Below are 24,404 nucleotides of genomic sequence, written 5' to 3' on the forward strand. Positions count from 1 at the left end.
ACGAAATTAGCCACGCGTCCTCGAAACTGCAATCATGGAAACGCGATATCGAACTCTCGTCGGTTGGATTAGCGCGACAAGCGGTGAGCCAGGGTAACCCCGATGGCAGTAACATCGTCGGACCTAAATTTCGAAGCCCGACGTGATTTAGCAGCTGCCGCTATCGCGACGAGTAGAGTTATCGCTTCTCCAGTGTTTCCTCGTCGTCGAGGAAATTGTCGCGTCAGAGGCTCTGCGAGAGCCAAAGGGGAAACGTTTGCGGACGAAGCGGACGGAGAGGTAAAATCATCGACCGCGTTGGTCCGTCTGGGCAAATCGCGGCATCGCGACCACCGGATCCCGTCATGGTGTCTGAGCAGGCTTCCTGCGTTTCATGCGTTCTCTGCGTTTCCTGGGAAAATGCGACCGGCTCCAGACGGAATAAATTAATCGAGAAGCTGGGCCTGGCAGACCTCCAGTTACCGGCTAGCTGCCCGCTTCTCCTTCAGTTCGGTCGCTAGCTTTGGAATATCGGGTAGGATGGTCGCGTAGAACGGTCGACGATGCGTGGCTGGACGAGCAAAGGGACGGTTCGCGCTCGAAAGGGCGAGGATCTCGCGCGGAACGGTGTTCGTTCACGCGCGGAGGACGTCGCAACGACGACGCGGTTGTACGCTTCAGCGAAGAAGCGACGCGTTGCGTTGTTCGGTGAATTGAGCGGTTTAACTAACAATAAGATACCCACCGCGACTCTCCTTACTTGATTCGGCATAATACTTCCAACCTTCTCTACGATAACTCTACTGGAAACTGCAACGCGAACGACTATTTTGGAGAATAACGGATGAGAAAGTAGTTTCGTTCGAAGGGGATGTATAGAAGACGCGACAACGTCGGCTGGCGTTTTGCCACTGGACCGGTTGCTCGTTCGTTCCTCGTTTCTTTGCCCTGTTATCCATTTCGCTCACGTTCGCGCGTCCATCTCCGCTGTCCGTTCCTCGCGAATTAAACCTCCTCGTCTGTGACCTCGTCGCCGGCTAACAAGAAAAGAAAGGAGAACATCGAGTAGAGGGAGGAACGATCGCAATCGCAATCGAATGAGAATCTTATGACGATCCTTTTTTCACAGCTACCCTCCGAATTTTGATCGACGCGCAACCTATCCGATCGAATTACGGTCGCAGCTCACCGAGGGATCGAGAAAATCCGATAACGAATCGAGATGTAAATTTCCATATGATGCGGTCAAGGGTGAACGATACAGTTTGCGGGGTAATGCGATGAAAAGTTAAGGCCGTGGATAAACGGGACGAGACGGGACGAGTCGTTTCGGAGAAGAGCCACTTGGATCGTGCTGACAAAACGGGGAAAGACCTATGCTCTGCCGCTTATTACTTGCCGCGCAGAAAGGAAGAAGAACAAACGGAAATTAAATTCTTTTTCCTTTTCTTTCCCGAACGCGAACGGGAGGTAGTTTCCCCGTTAATCCGAAGCTAGAGCCGAGCTCGCGTAAGTATAGACGAGCGTGATCCGTCGATGTTTCCATGCTTCTCAACCTGTACGAGCACATTTTCTCTGTTCGTTCAATTTTCTCACTCGTCTTTCGCTGCGCGCACAGCTATTTTCATCAGAACCTTCCTCGCCTACCCTTCACGCGCCCCTACCGTCTCTTCTCTCGTCGGTATCAGCGGATTTATCGTCATCTTTCCGTTCGAAGAATCGATCCATCGATCCATGCACCGCGTCGCGCTAATAAGCGCCTACCGTTGCAAAAAAACAACGGATGGAAAGAAAAGCCGTACGCGGAAATAGCGGAACGTTGTGCGGTGGGACGGGACGGGACGGTAACGCGGATGATCTTTAATCCGTTCGTTGACTCCGGCTCGCGATACCTTCCTTTTCTCTGGGTATAGATAAACTATATGTAGTTGCAAAATTTCCGAATCGAAGCATTTCTCGAAGGGTCAAAAAAGGTTCGATGCTACGTTTTTTAATTGGCAGACGGGAAACGAAGGAGTATTCGACGGACAGATGGATGTACGAGAAAAGAAAGATGAACGGCTGTTATCTAACTCGGAGATGCTTCTATCGGAGTCTAGCTCGCGATCGAGTCGAGTCGAACACGTACTCGAGAACGAACGAGGTACGATTCCTGACGTGGCGCGGCGTGGCATGGGCGTGGGCGAAAGGCGAACGAGACGAGGCGAAGCTCGAGTTTACATAGGATGACGCGACGGTCGTTATGCTGGGTAAACTAGAAATCCCGCGCGAATCCGGTTCCTTTTTCCTCGACCGACATTTCCGCGCGTCACGACGCGACGTCGCGTCGCGTCGCCGTAAACGCGGACTCGACGATTTCCGCTTCGTTCCCTGGAGAAAGCAACGAGCGTGTTTGAACGCGTAAATTTCCGAATACCTTCGTCCTAGACTCGCGCGTCTACCGGGATGTTTGACAGAAATGAAAAAATTTTCAAGTTTGTTCATTTTCATTCTCTTGTCGAGGATGGACAAGGTGGAAAGAAGGTGGAAAAGCGAGAAAGAGGCACAAAGAGATCGGTGGCAGCGAGAGGGTGGTGACCGTGGCACGAGATAAGACCGAAGCGCGATTTTAAATTGCCTCCCATCCGTCTCTGTCCGTGTCCGATCTGACGGCTGTCGGAGCTGTCCCATCGCGATTATCGCGTCACGCCACTGCTTCCGTTCCACGACCACTCCATCCCCTTTCATCCCCTACCATTCCCTTTCATTTCGTTCCATTTCGTTCTCAAAAGCGCGTCCGGGTTTCGCTCGTCTCGAAAACCGCGACAGCAACTTTTTCGCTGCGTTGACCGCGATCGAAGGTTTCTCTGGCCGAGTAAAAGTTTCAACGTTTTTCGTCCGATTTCATTTATTTAGCTGTATTCCAACATTCGTGCTGAAAATCGAAAAGATGAAACGTTGGAAGACGATTTTCGTCTATATCACGATCGTAGCCACGGGAACGTTCTCCGTCACCGTCGTCGTCGTCGTCGTTCGGGAGTCGTCGGTGTTCAAAGCCGGAGCACTTCAGACTTCCGTGTTTACGGAACGCGAGCGACAGCTTGACGGCTCGCTTTTTTCTTCCTTCAACGCGATTCCTTCTCCCTCGGCAGCAGCTTTCCTCGCCATTCGCCTCGCAATCTACGCTTTGCCGACAGAAATGCCTGCTCGTTCGCCCCTTCTCCTCCATCGCTACGACCCCAACCCTCTGCCCTACCACCCTACACCCCTTCCTTCTCCTTCTCCTTTTCCTTCTTCCTTTATTCCTTTACCTTTGCCCTCTTTACTTTCTCTCACCCTTTACCATCTCGCCCACCGCCTCGTCCCTTTTCCCTTTTCTCTTTTACTTTTGCTCCTCGTCTTTGCCGCAAACCACGCGCAGAGTCAAACGATCCTTTTTCATTCCGTGTACGCGTAGAGCCACGCGCCAACTAAATCCGCGCGTGTCTGAACCGAGCCTTTGCAAATTTATAGCGTTAATCAGTTTTTATTGGACGACCGGATAAATCCAAGTTCTTCGAGTTTTTGTCTGGAAGTAGGAAGTAGCGTTGTCTAGTGACCCTCAAAAGTTCCCTTTGGGAAAAGGAAAACAGCAGGATCAGGGATGAGGAGGTCGCTGACGGGATAACGCGTGCGTCCGTTCATTTATACCGAATAAAAAGGAAAGAGAAGCTTCGTCTCGTTAATTTCTCCGGTCTTTCGCAAAGAAAGACACTGGTATCGCGGTGCGTTCGTTAGTTGAGCGACGCGAATAACGCGACTTTCTATAAACTGGTGACTGATGGTGACTGATGGTGACTGACGCGCTATCGATAGAACGTTCTTTAATTACTGCTTGCGTCCGCGACGAGTTTGCTAGCGTCATTCGAAAGCACTTTCTCCTATTCCTATTCCTCTTCCATTTTGTGTTCGTAATTGGTGCTGAAGGAGATGAAGATTGGAAGGGGAGGAAAAATTGAGACAAAGTTTGGCGAGAAACCGTGACGAGTAGCTCCTTAGGGGAGCTCTCTGGGTCTCGTAAAAAACGGTCGCCGTTTAAAACCGTAAATAACGCAACGACTCTCGTTACCGAACCAAAGAAAGAAAGAACGACACGAATATCCGTAACTCCATTAATGGATCGTACAGAAAATTCGTCCTAGAACGGTAATGGAACCATCAAAAAACCGTTCACTGCGCCGAGTAGCTGCATATAAATGTCGCTTCTTCTTTTTTTTTCACAGAGAAGAACACTTGTTCCACGGTTCTGCTTGCACTCGGCCAATTGACCTCGGCTCTATTGACAGTTGCGCCGCATAAATAAAACTCGATCCCTGACCAGATTGCCGTTTTTCATGATTTCCCTTTAATTACTCGTCGGCTGTCCCCGTTTCCTTTGAAGCGAATAACATTGATGCAACGCTCTTTGGTTTCGCAGGTAAACGGACAGGACGTGTCAAACTCTAGTCACGAGGATGCGGTGCGTTGCTTTCAATCGGCCCAGGAACCGATCATCGTCGAGGTGCTTCGTCGTCAACCGATTCAGGGACAACGAACCGTTTGGAAGGAGCACGAGAAGAGCGAGGGAAACGAGGAAAAAGGGATCGATTCGAGCAAAAAGGAGCACGCGATCAACGTTTGCCCGACTCTGGTATCGACCGCGGTGCAGACCGATTGGGCCGGTCTCCTCGAGGAGGCCGAAGAGGAGGAGGAGCTGTTGCCGGTTTCTCTCGGCGTAGACGAACAACAGAACGATCCGTTCGAACAGTTTCTCGCGCACGACATTGACTTCGAGGTACGCGGGGCTATTTTCCACTTTTTAACGACGAGAGGTGAAAAATGAAAGAGAAGAAACATATCTGTTTCGCAGGAAGTAACGTTGCGAAAAATCGGAAGCGCCGAGAAATTAGGACTGACCGTGTGCTATAGTTCGGGTTCAGGCAGCGAGGATGCCGATACAGAAGTTTACATCTCCGAGATCGTTCCTGAAAGCGTGGCAGCGCGAGACGGTCGATTGCGAGAGGGCGACCAAATCTTGAGGGTAAGTTGAGTTCGAGTCGGCTTTGAACGCTTTCCTTCGCGGATTATCGTATAAAGTTTGAAGAGTAGCCGCGGTTTCCTTCTTCTTCTTCTCGTCGACGACTGCCACGACGAGGAGGCGAAGCGGTTGATTCGATTAGCGAGCAACGAGAATGAGAACGAGAACGAGAACCATCCGCGTTCCGTTAACGCAGGCTGCAACGAACGAATTCCTCGCGATATCCTTTCAACCTGCTACCCTTCTAATCTCGTTAGGCGGATCGTAATTGCGGACAAAGTGGTCGTCGACTCGAGGGAAATCGGATGAAAAAACGAGCGTGGTGACTACGCGCCGGATTTCGCCTGCGGACCGAGACTTTCTGCTTGGAGCGTGTCGGTAGTCGGTAAGCTTCGTCGTTCTCGTTTCAGGTGAACGGAAAGGACGTGGCGAACAAAGAGCAGACGGAGAACCTATTTGCCGAGACGAAGAATGCGGTAACCATTCTCGTCAGTCGATGCCTCTATCAGGTAAACCTTTTTTCCCGAGCTTTCGAGCGGTTCGGGGGAAGAGCGCCGCGATAGTTTCTCACTGCCTAAATAACGCTTTTCTTCAAATCTCTTTTTAGGACGACGAGTACGATGACAGGCGCGCTTATCGTCGGGTGAGTCTCTTCTTCGACCTACGATTGCTACCACTGCTCCCCCGATTCCCTCTAAACTCTTCATCCTGTTCAGGGCTCGCCGTCTCTCTCGCCGGATCATCTACCCTCCTACCAGAACAGTTTGATCGAACAGTTGATCCGGCAACAACAACAACAACAACAACAACAACAGCAACAACAACAAACCGAGGAACGAACCAAAGAAACCGAAGAGGATGTTTCCACGTTGAAGGCGCCGCCACCCGTTCCCTCTCACACCCTGCAACAACCTCATCAACACCAGTTCTCTGCGATCGTCAGCTGCGCCACCGCCAATCCCACCCCCACTGCCACCACGATCACAACCGCTACCTCCTCCTCGTCGACTTGTTCCTCGCAAAACTCGCAAAACTCGCAAAAATCAGGAAGAAACGCTTCGTCCCCGGCGCGACAGACCGATCACGATCGCAAACAATGGATACCGGAAGCGCTCAAGGATTGTTCGAAAAAGATGGAGGGATTGTGTCTGCGTGCGGGTCAACAACCGTTAAACTGTGCCGGAACAGGTTCGGTGAAATTAGCCGAGGCTTACTCGAATCACGTCTGGAGCGAAACGGAACACATCTACGAAACGATTCCAGAATCGGACAGCGAACCGATCTACTCCTCCCCCTACGAGCATCGTCACTGGCCGCAACCGAATCACTCCGCGACCATCTCGACCACGCTACCAGCCTCGACCGCCACCGCCACCATGACCGTTACTACCACCGTTATCATCTCTACCGCCACCACCACCACCACCAGCGCAAATACCTCGCCAGCGACCACCATCTCGGCAACGAATCCGCCTACCATCGGTCTTACGATCGTTCCGCAAACCGGCAGATGGTACTGTTCCTCGAAAAGCAACAGCTCCGGGGAGGAAAAGGACAGCTCGAGCGCGTACAACACCGGTGAATCGTGCAACAGTAATCCGCTGACGCTGGAGCTACAACGAGGCGAAAGGGATCATCACAAAAGCACCCTGGTCCTTTGCACGCCGAAAACGCCAACGGCGCAACAACAGCAACAGAGACTGGCTTGTACCTGTCTCGCATCCGCGAACAAACAGATCAAGAGTCAGTCGACCAGAAGAGGCTCGACCTCCCATCATTACAGAGATAGAGGAGGAGCCGATCCGACGAATGCGACAACCACTGCCACCACCACCACCACAACCACCTTACCCGCAGATACCATGTACACGAACATGGCAAATCTTCAACAGACGATGCTCTTGCAACAGCAACTGTTCAAACGCGCGCTCGATCGGAGGAATTCGACCATCGTTGGTCTCAGGGACAGCGGTGGTACCGCGAAAAAATCCAAATCTCACGGTAACTTTCAGGCGCCAAATTTGACGCGTTACCAGTTTATCGGAAGTCAACAAGTGTGCGCTTCGAGTCCATGGGTACCGCCCGAGGGTAAAGACAACGACGTACAGATGGAATGGAAGGTGAAGCGGAGAGCGGACGGTACGAGATACATCGCGAGAAGACCGGTCAGAAATCGTATTCTCAGGAACAGAGCGATTAAGATATCCGAGGAGAGAGCTGGTCACAGCACGGAGGACGACACCATGTCGGAAGCGAAGGTATTATATGGATTTCGATCTCGCGTCGTTGAACACAGCTAATACTCATCTCTTTCAGGTCGGCAGATATTGGACGAAGGAAGAGCGCAAAAGGCAACTGGAACGAGCTCGCGAACGCAAGCAGAGGCAACAGGAACTGATGCTTCAGCACCAGCAACAGCAACAGTTACAGCTCCAACAAACCAACGAATTACTAATCTGCGAACACGGGGACGAGAAACTCGCGAAGAAACCGTTAAATATCCTAGAGCTTAGTCACAAAAAAATGGCTCGCAAGAAAAACGCTCTAGACGATTTTACTACCGTTCAAGAGATGTTGGTCCATGGAAACAGAGTCGGCGGGACAGCAGGTCCAGGAACCGGAGGGAAACTGATGGGTCTTCTTTCGGTGACGACGGTTTGAGTTGTTTATCCAAAAATCGCGCCTTCTCCTTTCCTTTCTTACGTTTTCGCTTCCTATCCAAGTACCTTGCGATCATCTTCGATCGATTGCCACCGTTCTACACTCCTTTTTTCCCCCTTCACGAGTACACGATCTTCTTCTTCTTCTTATACTACTGTTACCACTCAGGCTACGAGCGGTAATTTGAACGGGGCAAAGCGAAATCGATATTAATAACGATTGTAAATATTTCTCGCATTACGATATGTATACATATATGTATAAGGGTAGATTATTTTACACGAGCTGAAACTTTATTGTGGACAAAGAATAGAAAACGAGTACGCTTTTGTAGATATGTAAAATAAATGTAACGATGGGTATTACACGAAAATAATAATCGTCGGGAATTTGGTGTAACGCGCGAAAACGGACCTTCGCACGATCGATTACTCGACGATAAGGAGGCAACGGTGCAATATCTCTGACGTAAAAAAGTAAAATCGTTCGATTTTTGGAAACAAACACACAGAGACGTACCATGTAAAGAAATGCATATTTTATTATTCAAATTTTTTCATCGATTTACCCTATCTAGTAATCTATCTATGTATTCATTGCATGAACGATACGTTGATATTTAAACTGCTCAAAACTTTCCGCTCTGGAATGTTTAGATGCTGAACGTATGCCGGAAAACAATGATGGGTGGAAAAATTTAACAGAAAATCTCGTAAATATTGACTAAGGTTCAAGTGATATATGCTATCTTGCAACAACTCTGGATCCTCTTCGTCTTCCTCCGCTTCGTTTGCAGCTTCTTCCAACACTGATCGCCAATGTAAAAAACATTTTAATATTTTTCGAATCGTTACAAAATTAAGAGCATCCGAGAACGTAAAATGATTGTTCTCACTTACGTAGCATAGTCTCGTAACCCGGATCTAAGTAAGCGTTATCACCGTCGCCTTCTTCGTCGTCGTCGGATTCCTGCGTATTTAAAGAAACGATCGTCTTTCATTTCTTTGTAATCTTTCTTCTGTAATTCAAACGGAATAACAGAGAATGTTTACTAACGTCCGTCTCTTGATTCGCAGCGACTGCTTCAATGTCGTTGGACAATTCGTTGATTATCAGCTTAAATATCTTAGCCAGAACCGGTACCGTGGTCCACTGATAAGGCTGTGATTCGGTTTTACTCCTAGTCCTCACGCCTTCTTCGTTTCCTGTGTATTCTCGAATTTTAGTTAGACACTTGCTGTTTCCGAATAAATATTTTATAGATACACGTTGCGGATATTTTCATATTTTCCTTACAAGCATCGGGACGATACCAAGCGAGAAATTTTTACTAACCTGAGAATATCTGATCTCCTTTGACGGTAATTTCGTTCAATCGACTGTCACCGTGAGTAACGCCGTACTCTAATATCTTACAGAGCGCGATCGTAGCCACTTTTCGGTCGTATCTACCGAAGAATAAGTGTTGTCTGCTCACCCATTCGGAGAGTACGAAAGCGAGCGCGCTTTGTCCTGTTGGGCCCGGTACGGTTGACAAAAAATTTAACACTGCGTCAAACTCGGTGTTTATCAGATGAGCGTATATCATGAGCAAGCTTTGTACCACGGTCAACGTTTCGACCCGTTGCATTTTACTCAAGACAGCCTTTAGTAATAGATCGAGATTCTCGCCCAGCGTGTTACCCGCTTTCCTAATCAACGTCGTCACCAGTCGTCCCACAAAAGTAGCCGTAAACTCGCTCGACTACGACACCCCCGTTATTCGTATCAAGTTAAGTAACGCGAACCGATCGTCCTCGTCGAGAAATACCAACGAACAAAATATACCACTTACCTGTGGATTCAACAGCTGACCGACTATTTGAAGTACGTATTGTAAACCTGTTTGCCCATCGGTGTCACGATGCACCATCACCTGTCGAGCAGCTACCGACAGGTAAGTACGTATCACTTCACCGCCGCTTTGCAGCGTTTCGTTGTCGTCTGAATTCAAAATACAATGACACGCGGCCGGAAATGCTGTTTCAACCAACGCGCTGCTCAACGGTCTCGGTGAGTACTGTACCAACACTTGCAAAACGTCCAAAGCTACGTTTCGACATTTCTCTGTCGAGGAACGAAATAATATTCTCTCTAAATTCTGCTTCGAATTATTTAACAATAATACAAGAAACTTTACCGTCTTTTGATTTATCCATAGGTGTTACTGCCATCATGCTGGTTAACGTGGGTATCAAACGAGTCTGCAACGGTCCTATACACTCGGAATTCTGGGACAAACTTTTGAATATATCTTGGCAGAGATCTAAAATTACTGGATCGCTATAGAATTTTAGGAACACCGCGATAGTTAATGGACAAACTTTGTTCTCCACCGAAGCGGTGAATGCTTTGTCCAGCTGAAAAGAGTAATATGTATACACACTAAAGCGTGTCTAAATCGATGGAGTTTGATGAATATTACCACAATCAACACTTGTAAAGTTTCCATGACCAATGTCAAAATTTCTGTAGACGGTTGATTGGCCAAATTAAAAAGTCCTTGAAATATATTCGGCAAATGAGATCGTATAATATTGCCTAGCGTGTTGTTGCTTTCCAACGTCGATGCTTTGCAAAACCAATAAATAGCTTTTACCGCACTTATACGTATGCATGCAGGTTGATTTTCTTGCAAACCATTCACTGTCGCCTCCAGGAAACGCGAACTCATTTCTGGCGGCATTATATCGGCATATTTACCACCAACGCACAAACAACGACCAAGAAGTAGTGACGGTGCTTCTGTAAATTACGCGGATATACGTGCAAAAAGGTGATATAAGAAAGAAAAAGGAATGAAAAAATTTAGAGAAACGTTTTGTTACCTGAATCTTTTAGAGTAGCCAAGACGATTGTGTCTAAAAATCTAACGACATCGAATTGAAGCATTCCAGCCTGTTGTTTTTCAACGGTAGTATCTTTTATTTTACTTAACGCTAAAATAGAAGATTCTTTTAGTTTCCACCACGTTTCGTTATTCTCGCTTCGTAATCTATTCGTTGCTTCGATGTGGCGAGTTACAACTTCGCAAAGCGCGTTCACCGCCTTCTCCTCGGAGTAATTTACAAGCGCCTGTACACGAAAAAAAACAATCAAATTCTGATATAATCCCTATCGATTTCCTGTTTAATCTTCACCTACCGTTAACAGTTCTTGCGCGGAAATGCGAACGTTGTAAGCGAATACATCGTCTTCTTCGACGAACTGATTCGGACTTGTCGTCCATAATTCAATTTGATCGTCAGTTATTTGCATAAAGATTACTAAATAATACATTAATTCTTGCATTAAATTATCCAATAGATTTGAAAAACGTTTACGATCTAGGATGGAATGAACAAACTCGAATATCGCGATAATCAAGTTACTGAAGTTGATCACTTCACCTAGTTAGAAATAACGGGAGCATTAGAAACAACTTTCAATTTATCCAAGCCAAATATCTACATGTATGTAAGAAAACTTACCGTCCGAATCAACCTCTTTATTATTCGTATCTCCATCTCCGTTTACAGATCCTTCCTGGTAAATTTTCGCGCTTTGCGTTAAAGTTTCCCAAACAGGCGGTAACATCTCAGGCAAAAAGCTTGATACGTATTTGGGTAATTTAGTGACAAGACAATTTATAGCTTTGATCACATCGGCCTTAAGCCCGCTGTCGCTGGTTGGACCGTCGGGCACTCGCAAACATTGCACAAATTTCTGACAAAACATTGGAATAACTGGTTGCAGGTATTGTTCCGTGAATCCTTTTTGATATACTCCTGTATTCGCGACCAATGTCGTAATCGTCGTGAATATTTCAACCGCACGACCGCGAGTTCTAATTGAATATTGCTGCAATACATGAAATTATGTTTTTATTACCAGCGAAAACATTCGTTGACTTTAACTTACGTTTTCGCTTTGAAATATTCTGTACATTTCTTGAAGAATTACTGGTCCCACGTTAGGTAATTGATTGTCGGTAAGATCAGATGTAAATTCGGTTAAAACTCTCATTGCTCCGTGAACGGCATACTCGCTTTCTCCGCTTAAGCAACTGACAAGTATATCAAACAAACCTGGCCAATTTTCAGGCCAATCCCAATGCGCGATTGCTGATATCGCGTAAGCTACTGCTGCGCGCACCTGTATCAAGCAATTTTAACAATTAATAATCCATACGTGTACCCGATTTTAAACGAATTACCTTGCTAATAGATTCGCGAAGACCTAGTGGCAGTAATTCTTTGATTTTTTCCTTTGTTGCATGCTTTATTTCAGGAGGACGAAATTTCTCAGCCACAGAAGACCAGTGTGTTTCCACGTATTGCTTCAACAATACAGATGCCAACTGTCTGATAGGTAAGTGTCCATTGGGATCTACTACAAATTCTGTTAAATGTATACCAAATTCTTCTGTAACTTCTAATGCTTGAATCCTTTGCTCAGCTGCTTGACGAGTTCCTCGATGAGGAGACAATATCCCAGTTAATGTTTCGTATAAGGCTTCTTTAAGAGAACCCTGAACGTCTAACGCCATTGCGCTGCTGTGTTGATCTTTGTTGCTTTATTCTTTAACTTTTAAAAATACAAATATTTCTATCATGCATAGTTTATATTTCTATCTTTAACTATACAACAATTATTTACCTGAACATCGTTTAGATGGTACAAATTAATTATCCTTAATCACTAATTTTTATACAAGCAATAATTTGCAACAAACAATTTAATGCAATTTTATATCACATTAAATAAAAAATAAACTAGGATAGCGCATAGTTAATTATAGTTTTTATGTTTTATAATCTCATAAAGCCGGTTCAGCGATTGATAAAATAGGTTAGATCATTCCCCAAACATCATGTAATAATTGAACGTGATTGAACGCTTTTTAATATTAAGTAACCTTACCCATGCAATCTTATTTGATCTGAAATTCTTTTATATCAACGAGCTACACTTGCTATTGCTAATCGTCAAGTTTCATTTTGATATGTGTGTAGAAACCATGCTATCACCTTATAGAACTGAAGTTTTAACATTCAATCATGGATGGCGCCAAAATCACATTTTTTCAATTTTTTATTTTTGACTATAGTTTTCAACAAGACTAGGTATGCCTTGGTTTTCGGGATGTCTTCTCACTGATAAAGGCACCTACATGAAGTATTCCTGACATCTCTGCATTCTTTTCATCCCTACATTCCTTACACCGCTTCATCCCTTATAACCCGACATTCCTTACATCTTTATCCCTTACATCCCGATATTTCTTACATCTCTTCATCCCTTACATCCCTGCATTCCTCACACATCTACATCCCTTACATCTCTGCAATCCTCACATCCCTGCATTCTCTTCATCCCTACATTCTTTTCAACCCTACATTATTTCCATCCCTACATTCTTTTCATCCCTACATTCCTTACATCCCTACATTCCTAACATCCCGACGTTCGTTACATCTCTTCATCCCTTACAGCCCTGCATTCCTCACACCTCTACATCCCTTACATCTCTGCATTCCTCACATTCCTGCATTCTTTACACCCTAACATCCCTTACATCCCTGCATCCCTTACATGCCTGTATCCTTTACATCCTTGTATCACTTATATTCCTGCATTCCATACATATCAGTACCTCCCTGAAATTGAGTTGAAATTTTTGTGGCTATAAGGGCTGCGATTTTAAACAAATTTAGTTCCTCTTTTCGCCACCAGAGGGCGCTGATTCGACGTCGAAATTTTAGTTCACTTTTTTGCCGCCAGAGGGCCAGAAAGTGAGCATGGTTTAGTTCCTTTTTCCAAAACCAGATGGCGCTGATTCGACATCGAAATTTTAGTTCACATTTTTGCCGTCAGAGGGCCAAAAATTGAGCAAGCTTTAGTTTCTTTTTCCAAATCCAGATGGCGCTGATTCGACATCGAAATTTTAGTTCAAATTTTTGTCGCTAGGGGGCGCTATTTTTTCGAGAATTTCGCGAAAATTTCGAAAAACCTAACCCAACTTGCCTTTACTTACCTTTACTCGAAGCAGTCTTTATAATATATTTATTATAAGGGATGCAGAGATGTAAGGAATGTAGGTATGAAAAGAATGTAGGGATGAAAAGAGTGTAGGGATGAATAGAATGTAGGGATGGAAAGAATGTAGGGATGATAAGAATGTAGGGATTTAAGGGATGAAGAGATGTAAGGAATGTAGGGATGAAAAGAATGTAGGGATGAAAAGAATGCAGGGATGTAAGGGATGCAGAGATGTAACGAAACGAGTGATGTAAAGCAATTCCGTAGGGGTCCGGGGCTGGGGCCCCGGTCTCCACTGCACGCGGCCCGAGGAGTGCCGGCATCGGGCGTGGCCCTCGATGTCGGCGGAGTTTGGCACATAGCGGAGCGTCAAAGGACCCTCCCTAACGCCCCAGTGCAGGCCACCGTGGTGGTTTTAGTGGGTAAAAATCCCACACTACCTCCGGCCCCTCCCCAGGGGGGCTGAAGGTGTCTTTCTGAAGATTTCCACCACGTTAAAAAAAAAAAAAAAAAAAAAAAAAAAAAAAAAAAAAAAAAGGGTATTTAAGGGTTGCAGGAATGTAAGGAATGCTGGGATGGAAGGATGCAAGGATGTATGGGATACTGAGATGGCCTTGACCTATAATGAGAGATAAAATTATATAAATAACTGGAAAAAATAAAATAAATGGGGTCCTCGGCTGAGACCCAGAAGAGGGATACAATCATAAATGTTATTCCCCTTCGATGAGCTTATTTAATCAGTAAAAAAAAATAAATGAAGTAAATTAAATAAACTCTGGAAAAAAATTATACTGTTTGTGGCCTCTTCATACGGACCTGGTATTATCCTGGGGTGTTACGGACCCCTCTGCGCTAATGACACCCTGTGCGTACCGACCTAATATCATATTGGGGTATTAAGGACCCCGAAACGCCGGTTACTATCTTTGCATACCAATAATATAGCACCCGGGGTGCCAAGGACCCCGAAACGCCGGTTACTATCTTTGCATACCAATAATATAGCATCCGGGGTGCCAAGGACCCCGAAGTATCATTGACTATCTCTGCATACCGAAATGACATCATCTTGGGGTGTCAGGAACCCCGAAGCACCGGCAACTATCTCTGGATACCGACATGACATCTTCTTGGGGTGTCAGGAACCCCGATGCACCGGTGACACTGTTTGTATACCGACATTTTGGTATTTGGGGTGCCAGGGACTCCTAAGCGCTGATGACACTCTTTGCTTACTGACACTATGGCATTCGGGGTATCTGAGACCCCGAGGTACAGGTAACGCTGCATACCGATATAATGCCACCGGGGTGTCAAGGACCCCGAAGCAAATAGCGAAATATAAGAACGGAAAACGAACAAATCGTGAAACTCACTTGTTCGGAATAGTGATGGGTTTGACCGGATCTAGCGAAATATAAGAACAAAAAACGAACAAATCGTGTAACTCACTTGTTCGAGGTAGTGATGGGTACGACCGGATCTGTAGCGCGTGCGCACTACAGTTATTTATTATAAAACAAACTTATAAATAATTAAGAAATTAGTCACTCACAAACAATAAAAATGATATATTTGTAAATCACAAACGATTTCCAATCAATTACAGTTATCACAAAATCTGTTTATTATAAAAGATTACTAAAAAGTTTCGGCTCACATCATGATTGAAATAAAATTGCTAATTACAAAAGAATTAATTTGTCACAAACGTTAAAAATAGACTCATAATCAAGCACAAACGATTTACAAACGAAATACACTAAGAAAAATTAAAAATAATCATATTTTATTATTCTTTCCGGCTGTAACAAAGGCATGCCCAGTCTTTTTGTATCTGTAATTAGTTATTTATGATAGATGACGTTATTATTGTGACAAACAATTTCACTAAATAAATATGATACATTTAACAGCATATGTATGTAATTATTATTTTAACAGTAATAATTTGAATATAGTACAAAATATTATTACTATATTTGACTAATTATATAATTACAGTATTACAATATTACAATAATGGTATAATACAATGTTGATACATATCGGTATACAATATGGAGATTATATCATTTTTAATAATTGTAAATAATTTGATATTAAATATCTATTGTTAGTAATAGATTGATAATAGTAATTCAGCTAAAGAACAAAATGATCTTTCCATCTCCTAAGTCCTAAGTGGTAAAAGTATATCATTGTCAGTGTGCAATGACCTCTTCTTTTCAGACTTTTCTCCAACAACTTGTTTTCTACATCTTTTATAGCCCCGAAAATAATTTAGGTATTAATAATTACTGGTCCACCCCGTATAAGATAGAAATAGAATACTACACGCCGTATATTTATCTCATTAATGCGTATATAACCATGTACTTACACGGAAAATACACAAGCTCTGACATGGCAGTAACATAATTAATATACATACATACGAGCGACAACACGTAACTAGTAAGGTGACGTAAAAGAATAAAAAAAATTCACAAATACATTACATGCATGAACACGCGAGTATAAATTCCGCGTTCGAGTAGGACATTTATTAATGATTTAAGTAATGAATTTTTAAAAAATAAGAATGTATTCGTCAACATTTAAAGCGTCAAATAAATTATCAAAATCACAAATCAACTTCCACTATGAGAAATTCAAACAACCGTAAACCAGCTTGTTATTTTCCCTTAGTCTCTTACTTGTATGTACTATTTAGTTTATAATTTATTAAACATCGTTCGTACAACGTGTATTAACCGGTATATATGCATATATACACGCAAACGACACTGATAGTTTTACTAATACCAATTATATTGGTATTTTACCTACCCATAAAGATCTATTAATTTTTTCATAACAAAAATAATTTAAATTAAATAATTTAATTCCTTAACCTTTGTCTAAACCTTGTTAACTAGCTATGACAAGTGCAACTAAGTATATGTATATTATAGTTAACAAATACTAAAAATAAGATACTGGTTCTCAGGTAAAAATCAGTTAAAATGTTTACATTACATTCTGTAACATGGAAAAGTTGATGTCAACAAAATGCATAATTTCCAAAAAAAAAAGAAAAACAGATTAGAAAGTATGCAACAGTTTGTTACATGAGAACAAGTTGTTAATAAAACTGTGCTTCAAGCTGCAATAGCGATACTATTGGCAGTAACAAGTTTTTTTTTTACAGAAATCATAATTTCCAAATTTCATTATACTAGTACATCTTCTGACTTCTTTCCTGTTAATCGCATTAAATCGGAATGAATTTTGAAATGTAATCTAGATTCTAACATATAACCGGTAAAGTTCTTTCTGTAAACAAAAATAAATAAATTAGTTACCGATTAAAATGTAAAATGAAAAAATGAAAATAAAAATCGGTTACTTGGCATCCTCTAGAAATCCAATAGCAAGTTGCATGTTTCCTCGATCTTGTACTACCAAAGCTAATTCGACCGTTGCATAAGGAAGTAAATAGGTATCTTCTCTAATCGATTTATCCAGTTCGAAAATTCGTTTTAAACAATCTTCGGCCAACAAAGAATGCTTCATTTGCCGTAAACAAGCACCTTTTAAAAGCAAGATAAGTGCTTCGTTGTCGGCATGATATTCCGTTTTTCTGTTGAATATTTAAAAGGCAATTTAATAGCGTTTAATTGATATGTACTTATGTAGATGTAAACATCAGGTTGGAAATAAAAAGGTGAAACTGAAATCACTTACGTCGCCTTTTTCAATTCTTTTTCAGCGTCTTCTATTATTTTAAATATATTTAACATTAAATCTTGCCGTTTGCCAATCATGCGGAATAAATTCCACATATACATAAGTTCAAATACAGGAAGGACTAGATTTTTCTTTTGGGCAAAATAACGTTCAGCCTTTTTTATAACAAATTTTTCCATGGGTAATGACTTGCCAGCGATACGTTGCTTGTACGTAGGTACTTTCATCATTAAAGTATCTATCGTTTCTTTCTCTTCGCTTTTCGTCGGTGGATTCTGCATTATAAGAATCGCAGCTTTTTGATATAAGTAAATAGTACGCGACCAATTTGATTCATTGGCCAAAGTACCGGCGAATGTTGCAGCTTGCTTCCATTGTTGTAGCCCACAATGTGCCCACATTAATTCCCAAAAACAAATATGATGAAACTGAGGCCATACGTCTTGACTTTTCCAAGACTTGGTATACCATTCTAAGGCATTCTCAAAATTCCCTCTTGTTAGTTCTAATCTGCCTTTAAAAAATAAGAACCATACACCATTTGGGTAGAGATTTAATTCTTCTTCTAATACTTTTTCGCACAAGTCCAAATCACCATCCGTATGACTTAAAACGAAAGATGCTATTAAATTGTAAGCTAAAAGAATCATCGCGCACAATACGTGCCGTAAACCCCTTCTTTCTTTATATCCTGCTTCTAATTCTGATAAACCATATTCCTGTTGACAAAAATGTTATTAAATCAATATAAAATATCTCTGTACCTATGGAGAAACTTACTTTATCACCGGAAAATCCAATAAATTCTAGAAGTTTGATAATTTTTGCTGGTAACAATGAGATCATCTACACAATCATAAAAATTATCATTGAATCGTGTTACAGGAAGAATTTTATGTAATAAAAACAATGATATATACCAAATTAAATGCACCAATTCCCGTACGGACACCACTCTCGAAATGTATTTTATGAATCTCATTTTCCCATTTACGACTATTTAAAATTGTTAAACATTCTCTAAAAGAAAAGAATACGTGTATGAAACATTGTTTTATACTGCTATGTAAAATGGAATAGATAAATTGCGATATGATATATTTGTTTACTTATACGACAGAAAGCAGGTACGAATTTTCAATCCAGCCTTGACAAAACTGACCAATGTCTCGTCCTCCACAAACGTGAGCATCGATTTTAAAAGAAGTGATTCGGCATAACATAGTTCCGCATGCACTTCCTCTGTAATATTAATTCTCTATCATTCTCTAGATGATTAATACTTATTAATGCCGTTAGTATAGTATGTTATGCCGTTCATTCAATGTTAAAATTCTACCGATAATTTCAAGTGCTTTTCATCATTTCATAATGCAGGATTGGCAAAAAGCAATGCAAATAATTTGACAAAACATGCTGTACATATGTATACGCTACCATGTACGTATATTTAAATATAATTACCAATTGTATAAGTATCATAATTAGTCTTCTTGACCATTTTGCCTATATTCTCTGTTAATGTTGCATGTTTACGATGTTTTAAGCATACGCTCATGCATTGCTTTACAGCTCCAGCTGCCTTCTCAATCTGTTTCTAAGTAATACATGTTACAATGTATTATTGAACAATATATTTTTCCAAATATCACAATATATTGCAATTTAATACTTGTTCAAATGTAAAAATAGCCTCAAGGAATGCAAATACACTTGTTCCTAAAGAGTGATATATGCTACTGCTTGCCCAGGGTTCCATAATTTTTCGTGCTTCTTCAAAATCATTATTAAAAAAATAGTGTATAGCTTTCTTTGCTTCCATTATTGCTGTATCTAAATCCATGGAAGTAGGCCTGGAAACAAGATACAATTAATTTATATAATACATACGTATGTACATGTATAAAATACTTACTGTGAAATGGATTCTTGAGCATCTTGAAACTAAAATATTAAAATTACAATTTTGTTAAAACAATGACAATACAATAAGCATTAAAGTAATGTACATACCTCGTCTTCTTCGATGTCTGACATTTTGAATTAATATCTAAAATATGCTTGAAAAGTAAAACAGTATGTTATCCAATGTATTGATCTACACATAAGAAATAACATAGTTATGTTTAATAAGAATCATATACATATTTATTAAGTTGATCCTTTTATGCACCAAAAAAGATTAATTATTAGAGGAGAAAGTTATTCTTTCAGTCAGATTTCTCAAGTGTACTCATTTAATTTTAGGTCATTGCTTTTCTAGTTTCTCAATAAAACTACAATTCGCAGATTTACTATAAAATAATGCAATGCACGATAAAGTACAATGCATTCCTTTTTTTATTAATATTTAACAATAAAAGTATTTAGTTTATACTTATGTTTTCAATATATTTTATTTGTTACAATTGATACAAAACCAAATTTAACAATTTAAGTTATTGCTCAGCAACTCCACAGCTAATCACCTACTGATAATGTCATATGATAATGTCAAGTGCACTTCTTCTAACAAAAGAATTACAAATTTTTTTAGAAAATGCCATTAATAAAGTCTAAGAATTTTCAACAACTGTAGTATTGAAGTAGCTCATTTATCACAAGCTGTATGAAACTTGTTATTGAATTCTGTAGTTTTTGAATTACAACCTCTTCAAAATTAATTGTGTTTCTAAAACACATGCAAAAACAAAAGAGATAACACAATAAAAATAAAAAATTATACATATGTTACACAATATGTCTCTTTTTCCGAAAATTCGTTGTAATATTTATTAATTATAGTTAATTAGCAATTTAAACGAGAAATAATTAAATATTGTACAGTACAAAAAGAGAAATGGATCAAGTATGTAAGAAGGTAAATACAAATAATGCTGTTAAAATGATTAAATGTGTATTTAATTGAAAAAAGAAAATCATAAAATAACAATCAAACAGTGGAAAGAAACCGGAAGCAATCGAAAGTAGAGTGTTACAAAGAAAGTATAATTGAATTAACACGATGGTACGACAGGCCTATAAAGATCTCTCGCTAATTCATAACAAAATTATGCTGACAAGAAAGTTCAACTCGTTCAACAAACGGAACTTGAAATATAACAGAATAAAATCACCTAAAATCTATTCTGAACCGTTACAAATGATTACATACGTCTGACTTACCATTTATTAAACATCAAATGGCAATAAAAATAGTTCACTAAAAAACAGAGAAACTAGCGTCTGTCAATGCACATTTCTGAGCAATATAACCTGATTTTAATACACGGTACGTTAAAATGGTACAGATTATAGATAATTTTACATTTTCGTTTAAGATTTGCAAGATTTGTTGAAATACATGATCGTGAAGAGAACGGTGTATGGGCGCGCGTCCGACTGACGCTTGCTGACGCCAGTGATGCCAGAACCGTGGGACGTGGGACAAATCTTTACCCTCTCCACGACGTCCCACGACGTCCCAGTGACTCCCCTACCGCAGTTGTTTCGTCTAACACAAGCGCGTTGTCCCACGTGTCCGTGTGAGCTCTCTGCGGGTTTGGCAGAGTTCGGCTGCTCTCGTCATTTCTACGTTATCGGCTCGATGCTCAAGCCGCTAAAGCACGAGGCAGCAGCATCGACGAATCGACAAAATAATATAATTTCGTGCATGGCAATATGGCTGAATTAAGAAACCAGGAGAATCAGTTCGAATCCCGATTTTACGGTTTCAGTTCTGATTCTTAATACATTAACGTTTTTCTAATACATAAAAATACATTTTTGATACATTAATACTATGAAATACATTAACTTGGAAAGCAGTTAAAAAAAGGAGTTGAACTGCATCTTTCTTTGATATTTTTTTTAATATTTAAGTTTTATATATATACATATGTATGTACGTACATATGATAAAAGTACGTGATACAGAAGTAATTTCTTCAATTAGATATTACTGTTATTCTAACTATTACAATACGTAAATTCGAAGATATACGAGGAAAATTGGTTAGGTTAAATTGTAAGGATATAAGGAAATTTCAATCTTTAACGGTTTGTCAGTTTTATTTCTTATTCCTTACAACTATTATAATTTTATTCTCTGAATGGTCATTACAATGAAAGATGGATTAGATACAATTTGATTCCTCATTTAATTTGTTATATACATATCAGGTTTCTTGCAACTGTTGCACCTGGTCCACGCTTACACGATATTGCATATTTTACTTTCCAATAATACAACAAGGAAACAAAATTATAATATAGTGATTACCATAATACAATAGAAAATGTTAAGCTTGGTATAAACCTTCTTTTTTTTGTGTACTTAATCTGCAGTTACGCTTCGTTGCTTTATAATGACTGATTTTTCTTTTGAATGAAACTTCCACTAGCGTATTGATGAAATTTTTCGATTAAAACAAGATCAAACACGACGTAATTTGAATTATAGTTACTTTATATATTTGCATTAGGTTTTAAATAAATAAGTAAATATAATGCAAATTATGTCGTGTTTGGTCTTATTTTGATCAGAAGATCCTTCCAATTACATTGGTAAAAGTTTCATTTAGCAAAAATGAAAAATAAAAAAGTTATGGTTAAATTAATATTGTCTCACTCAAATGTTTTTTCTCGGGCCCTTTAATTCTCGGACCTCCTTCTCTTTCGCTATTTGTCTTTTTCTACGTTCGCCAGCATTCAAGAACTCGCTCGAGCTGTGTCGTTCTGCCAGCCTTACACACTTTTAGGAGAATCGGGAAAATCCAGCATAATAACACGTTCTATGCTGAAAGAATATACTAACTTATCTGTTTAATAAAATTTTAATAAATCTGGCAATAGATTTATTTTCTGACTGCTTTTCTTAAGTAATCAGAATTTCACCATTCTCCTGTACAGATCGTGTGTAGCAGTTTGTAGCAAACTCAACATATTTTCGATATTATGTAGAATACACAACCGATCGACAAATATTAAAAATCCAGGATATTTTGTGCCGCTTTTTATATGTCAAGGGCCATCGAAATGAAATAAATGACCAACAATGAATAGTATAATAAAGGTGATCGCTGTTCATCTATTTCCTTTCTACGATGTACAGGATTGCCTCGAAATAAGCAAGTGGCTCGAGACCTAACAGTTGCTTATTTCGAAGCAGAGACCACTTGCTTATTTCGAGGCAATCCTGTATTTCTTCCGCAAGAGACGGTTTCCTAACAATTTACAGTACAGTAAAATCTGGATATACATATGCAAGAGAGATGGGATCCAAGCGAGGTGTCGAATCTCGGGTTACGCGCGACGCCAGCCAAGCGTGAACGTAGAAAGCGACAGGCAGTGGAGGAGAGAGAGAGGTCAAATGATCAAACGAAAGAGCCGAAACATATCGGTGTGACTAATACTAATTCAGTTATAAAACATTTTTATTTTTGACTTTTTTTAAATGAAATTTTTACTGGCGTATTGGCCAGATTTTTCTGATTAAGATGATACCAAACACGATATAGTTTGAATTGTAATTACTTGCTAAAATTGATGTTAAAAGTGGACGAAAAGTCAGAGAGATCGAATCAAAACATTGCATATGCATATCCGAGCGAGGTGTCGAAGTTTGATCGGACGTCTTGCATTATATGTACCCAGATTTTACTGTACTGTAAATTGTTAGGAAACCGTCTCTTGTGGAAGAAATACATCGTAGAAAGGAAATAGATGAACAGCGATCACCTTTATTATAATATTCATTGTTGGTCATTTATTTCAATTCGATGGCCCTTGACATATAAAAAACGGCACAAAATATCCTGGATTTTTAATATTTTTCGATCGGTTGTATATTAGACATAATATCGAAAACATGTTGAGTTTGCTACAAACTGCTACACCCGATCCGTACAGGAGACTGGTAAAATGCTGATTACTTAAGAAAAGCAGCCCGAAAATAAATCTGTCAGATTTATTAAAATTTTTTTAGACAGATAACTTAGTATATTCTTTCAGCATAGAATGTGTTATTATGCTGGATTTTCCCGATTCTCCTGAAAGTGTGCGAGGCTGGCAGAACGACACAGCTCGAGCGAGTTCTTGAATGCTGACGAACGTAGAAAAAGACAAATAGCGAAAGAGAAAGAGGTCCGAGAATTAAAGGGTCCGAGAAAAAACATTTGAGTGAGACAATATTAATTTAACCATAACTTTTTTATTTTTCATTTTTGCTAAATGAAACTTTTACCAATGTAATTGGAAGGTTCTTCTGATCAAAATAAGACCAAACACGACATAATTTGCATTATATTTACTTATTTATTTAAAACCTAATGCAAATATATAAAGTAACTATAATTCAAATTACGTCGTGTTTGATCTTGTTTTAATCGAAAAATTTCATCAATACGCTAGTGGAAATTTCATTCAAAAGAAAAATCAGTCATTAGTCATTATAAAGCAACGAAGCGAAAGTGCAGCATAACTACACAGAAAACACATAAGGTTTATAGCAAGCTTAACATTTTCTATTGTATTATGGTAATCACTATATTATAGTTTTGTTTCCTTGTTGTATTATAGGAAAGTAAAATATGCAATATCGTATAAGCGTGGACCAGTTGCAATAGTTGCAAGAAACCTGATATGTATATAACAAATTAAATGAGGAATCAAATTGTATCTAATCCATCTTTCATTGTAATGACCATTCAGAGAATAAAATTATAATAGTTGTAAGGAATAAGAAATAAAACTGACAAACCGTTAAAGATTGAAATTTCCTTATATCCTTACAATTTAACCTAACCAATTTTCCTCGTATATCTTCGAATTTACGTATTGTAATAGTTAGAATAACAGTAATATCTAATTGAAGAAATTACTTCTGTATCACGTACTTTTATCATATGGACGTACATACATATGTATATATATAAAACTTAAATATTAAAAAAAA

At 40.2% G+C, this 24,404-nt stretch overlaps 3 protein-coding genes across 7 annotated transcripts in view; 1 reads left to right on the forward strand and 2 right to left on the reverse strand.

Annotated features, from left to right (window-relative positions):
• Slip1 (SLo interacting protein 1) overlaps window positions 1–8,942 on the forward strand; it is a 25,269-nt gene extending 16,327 nt beyond the window's left edge. Inside the window, exons 2-7 of one of the 2 annotated variants that reach the window (XM_034333488.2) lie at window positions 4,415–4,771; window positions 4,847–5,017; window positions 5,425–5,523; window positions 5,622–5,657; window positions 5,731–7,272; window positions 7,331–8,942. In XM_034333488.2, the coding sequence (XP_034189379.2) occupies window positions 4,415–4,771; window positions 4,847–5,017; window positions 5,425–5,523; window positions 5,622–5,657; window positions 5,731–7,272; window positions 7,331–7,675 (2,550 nt within the window). In that variant the 3' untranslated portion in view covers window positions 7,676–8,942. The remainder of the gene's footprint in view (window positions 1–4,414; window positions 4,772–4,846; window positions 5,018–5,424; window positions 5,524–5,621; window positions 5,658–5,730; window positions 7,273–7,330) is intronic. The other variant, XM_076692500.1, reaches the window with a different exon arrangement.
• On the reverse strand, window positions 7,684–12,762 carry Ipo9 (Importin 9). Of its 3 annotated transcripts, none has more exons than XM_034333485.2 (13): window positions 12,353–12,755; window positions 11,910–12,280; window positions 11,615–11,848; window positions 11,185–11,554; window positions 10,859–11,103; window positions 10,543–10,789; window positions 10,140–10,459; window positions 9,855–10,074; window positions 9,510–9,781; window positions 9,011–9,419; window positions 8,732–8,880; window positions 8,575–8,644; window positions 7,684–8,483 (listed from the first exon to the last, which is right to left on the reverse strand). In XM_034333485.2, the coding sequence occupies exons 2-13, from the start codon at window positions 12,240–12,242 to the stop codon at window positions 8,269–8,271; spliced, it is 3,084 nt and encodes a 1,027-aa protein (XP_034189376.1). In that variant the 5' UTR covers window positions 12,243–12,280; window positions 12,353–12,755; the 3' UTR covers window positions 7,684–8,268. The 3 variants fall into 3 exon arrangements, with proteins under 3 accessions (XP_034189376.1, XP_034189377.1, XP_034189378.1); XM_034333486.2 differs by having other exon boundaries at window positions 7,685–8,483; window positions 12,617–12,762; XM_034333487.2 differs by lacking the exons at window positions 7,684–8,483; window positions 8,575–8,644 and having other exon boundaries at window positions 8,738–8,912; window positions 12,353–12,756.
• Window positions 12,763–15,754: 2,992 nt separating this feature from the next.
• Window positions 15,755–20,869, reverse strand: LOC117608352 (tetratricopeptide repeat protein 39B). Of its 2 annotated transcripts, none has more exons than XM_034333365.2 (11): window positions 20,636–20,869; window positions 19,484–19,530; window positions 19,386–19,414; window positions 19,143–19,323; window positions 18,935–19,067; window positions 18,580–18,712; window positions 18,391–18,490; window positions 18,251–18,316; window positions 17,468–18,189; window positions 17,130–17,363; window positions 15,755–17,056 (listed from the first exon to the last, which is right to left on the reverse strand). In XM_034333365.2, exons 2-11 carry the CDS (start codon window positions 19,505–19,507, stop codon window positions 16,954–16,956), a joined length of 1,725 nt encoding a protein of 574 aa, XP_034189256.2. In that variant the 5' UTR covers window positions 19,508–19,530; window positions 20,636–20,869; the 3' UTR covers window positions 15,755–16,953. The 2 variants fall into 2 exon arrangements, with proteins under 2 accessions (XP_034189256.2, XP_034189255.2); XM_034333364.2 differs by having other exon boundaries at window positions 19,484–19,568.
• Between the last annotated feature and the right edge of the window lie 3,535 nt (window positions 20,870–24,404).

This window comes from Osmia lignaria, chromosome 15, assembly GCF_051020975.1.
Source record: "Osmia lignaria lignaria isolate PbOS001 chromosome 15, iyOsmLign1, whole genome shotgun sequence".
Taxonomy (NCBI): Eukaryota; Metazoa; Arthropoda; class Insecta; order Hymenoptera; family Megachilidae; genus Osmia; species Osmia lignaria.

Excerpts from the sequence above, each read along its gene's own strand:
- Ipo9 (XM_034333485.2), bottom strand. The coding sequence starts at position 12,242 with ATGGCGTTAGACGTTCAGGGTTCTCTTAAAGAAGCCTTATACGAAACA. Across the intron at positions 9,782-9,854 it reads TATGGATAAATCAAAAGACG|AGAAATGTCGAAACGTAGCT; the intron begins GTAAAGTTTCTT and ends GTTCCTCGACAG. Across the intron at positions 8,645-8,731 it reads CTGCGAATCAAGAGACGGAC|GAATCCGACGACGACGAAGA; the intron begins GTTAGTAAACAT and ends TTAAATACGCAG.
- LOC117608352 (XM_034333365.2), bottom strand. The coding sequence starts at position 19,507 with ATGTCAGACATCGAAGAAGACGAG. Across the intron at positions 19,324-19,385 it reads GCTCAAGAATCCATTTCACA|GCCTACTTCCATGGATTTAG; the intron begins GTAAGTATTTTA and ends TCTTGTTTCCAG. Across the intron at positions 17,057-17,129 it reads GGATTTCTAGAGGATGCCAA|AAAGAACTTTACCGGTTATA; the intron begins GTAACCGATTTT and ends TTTTGTTTACAG.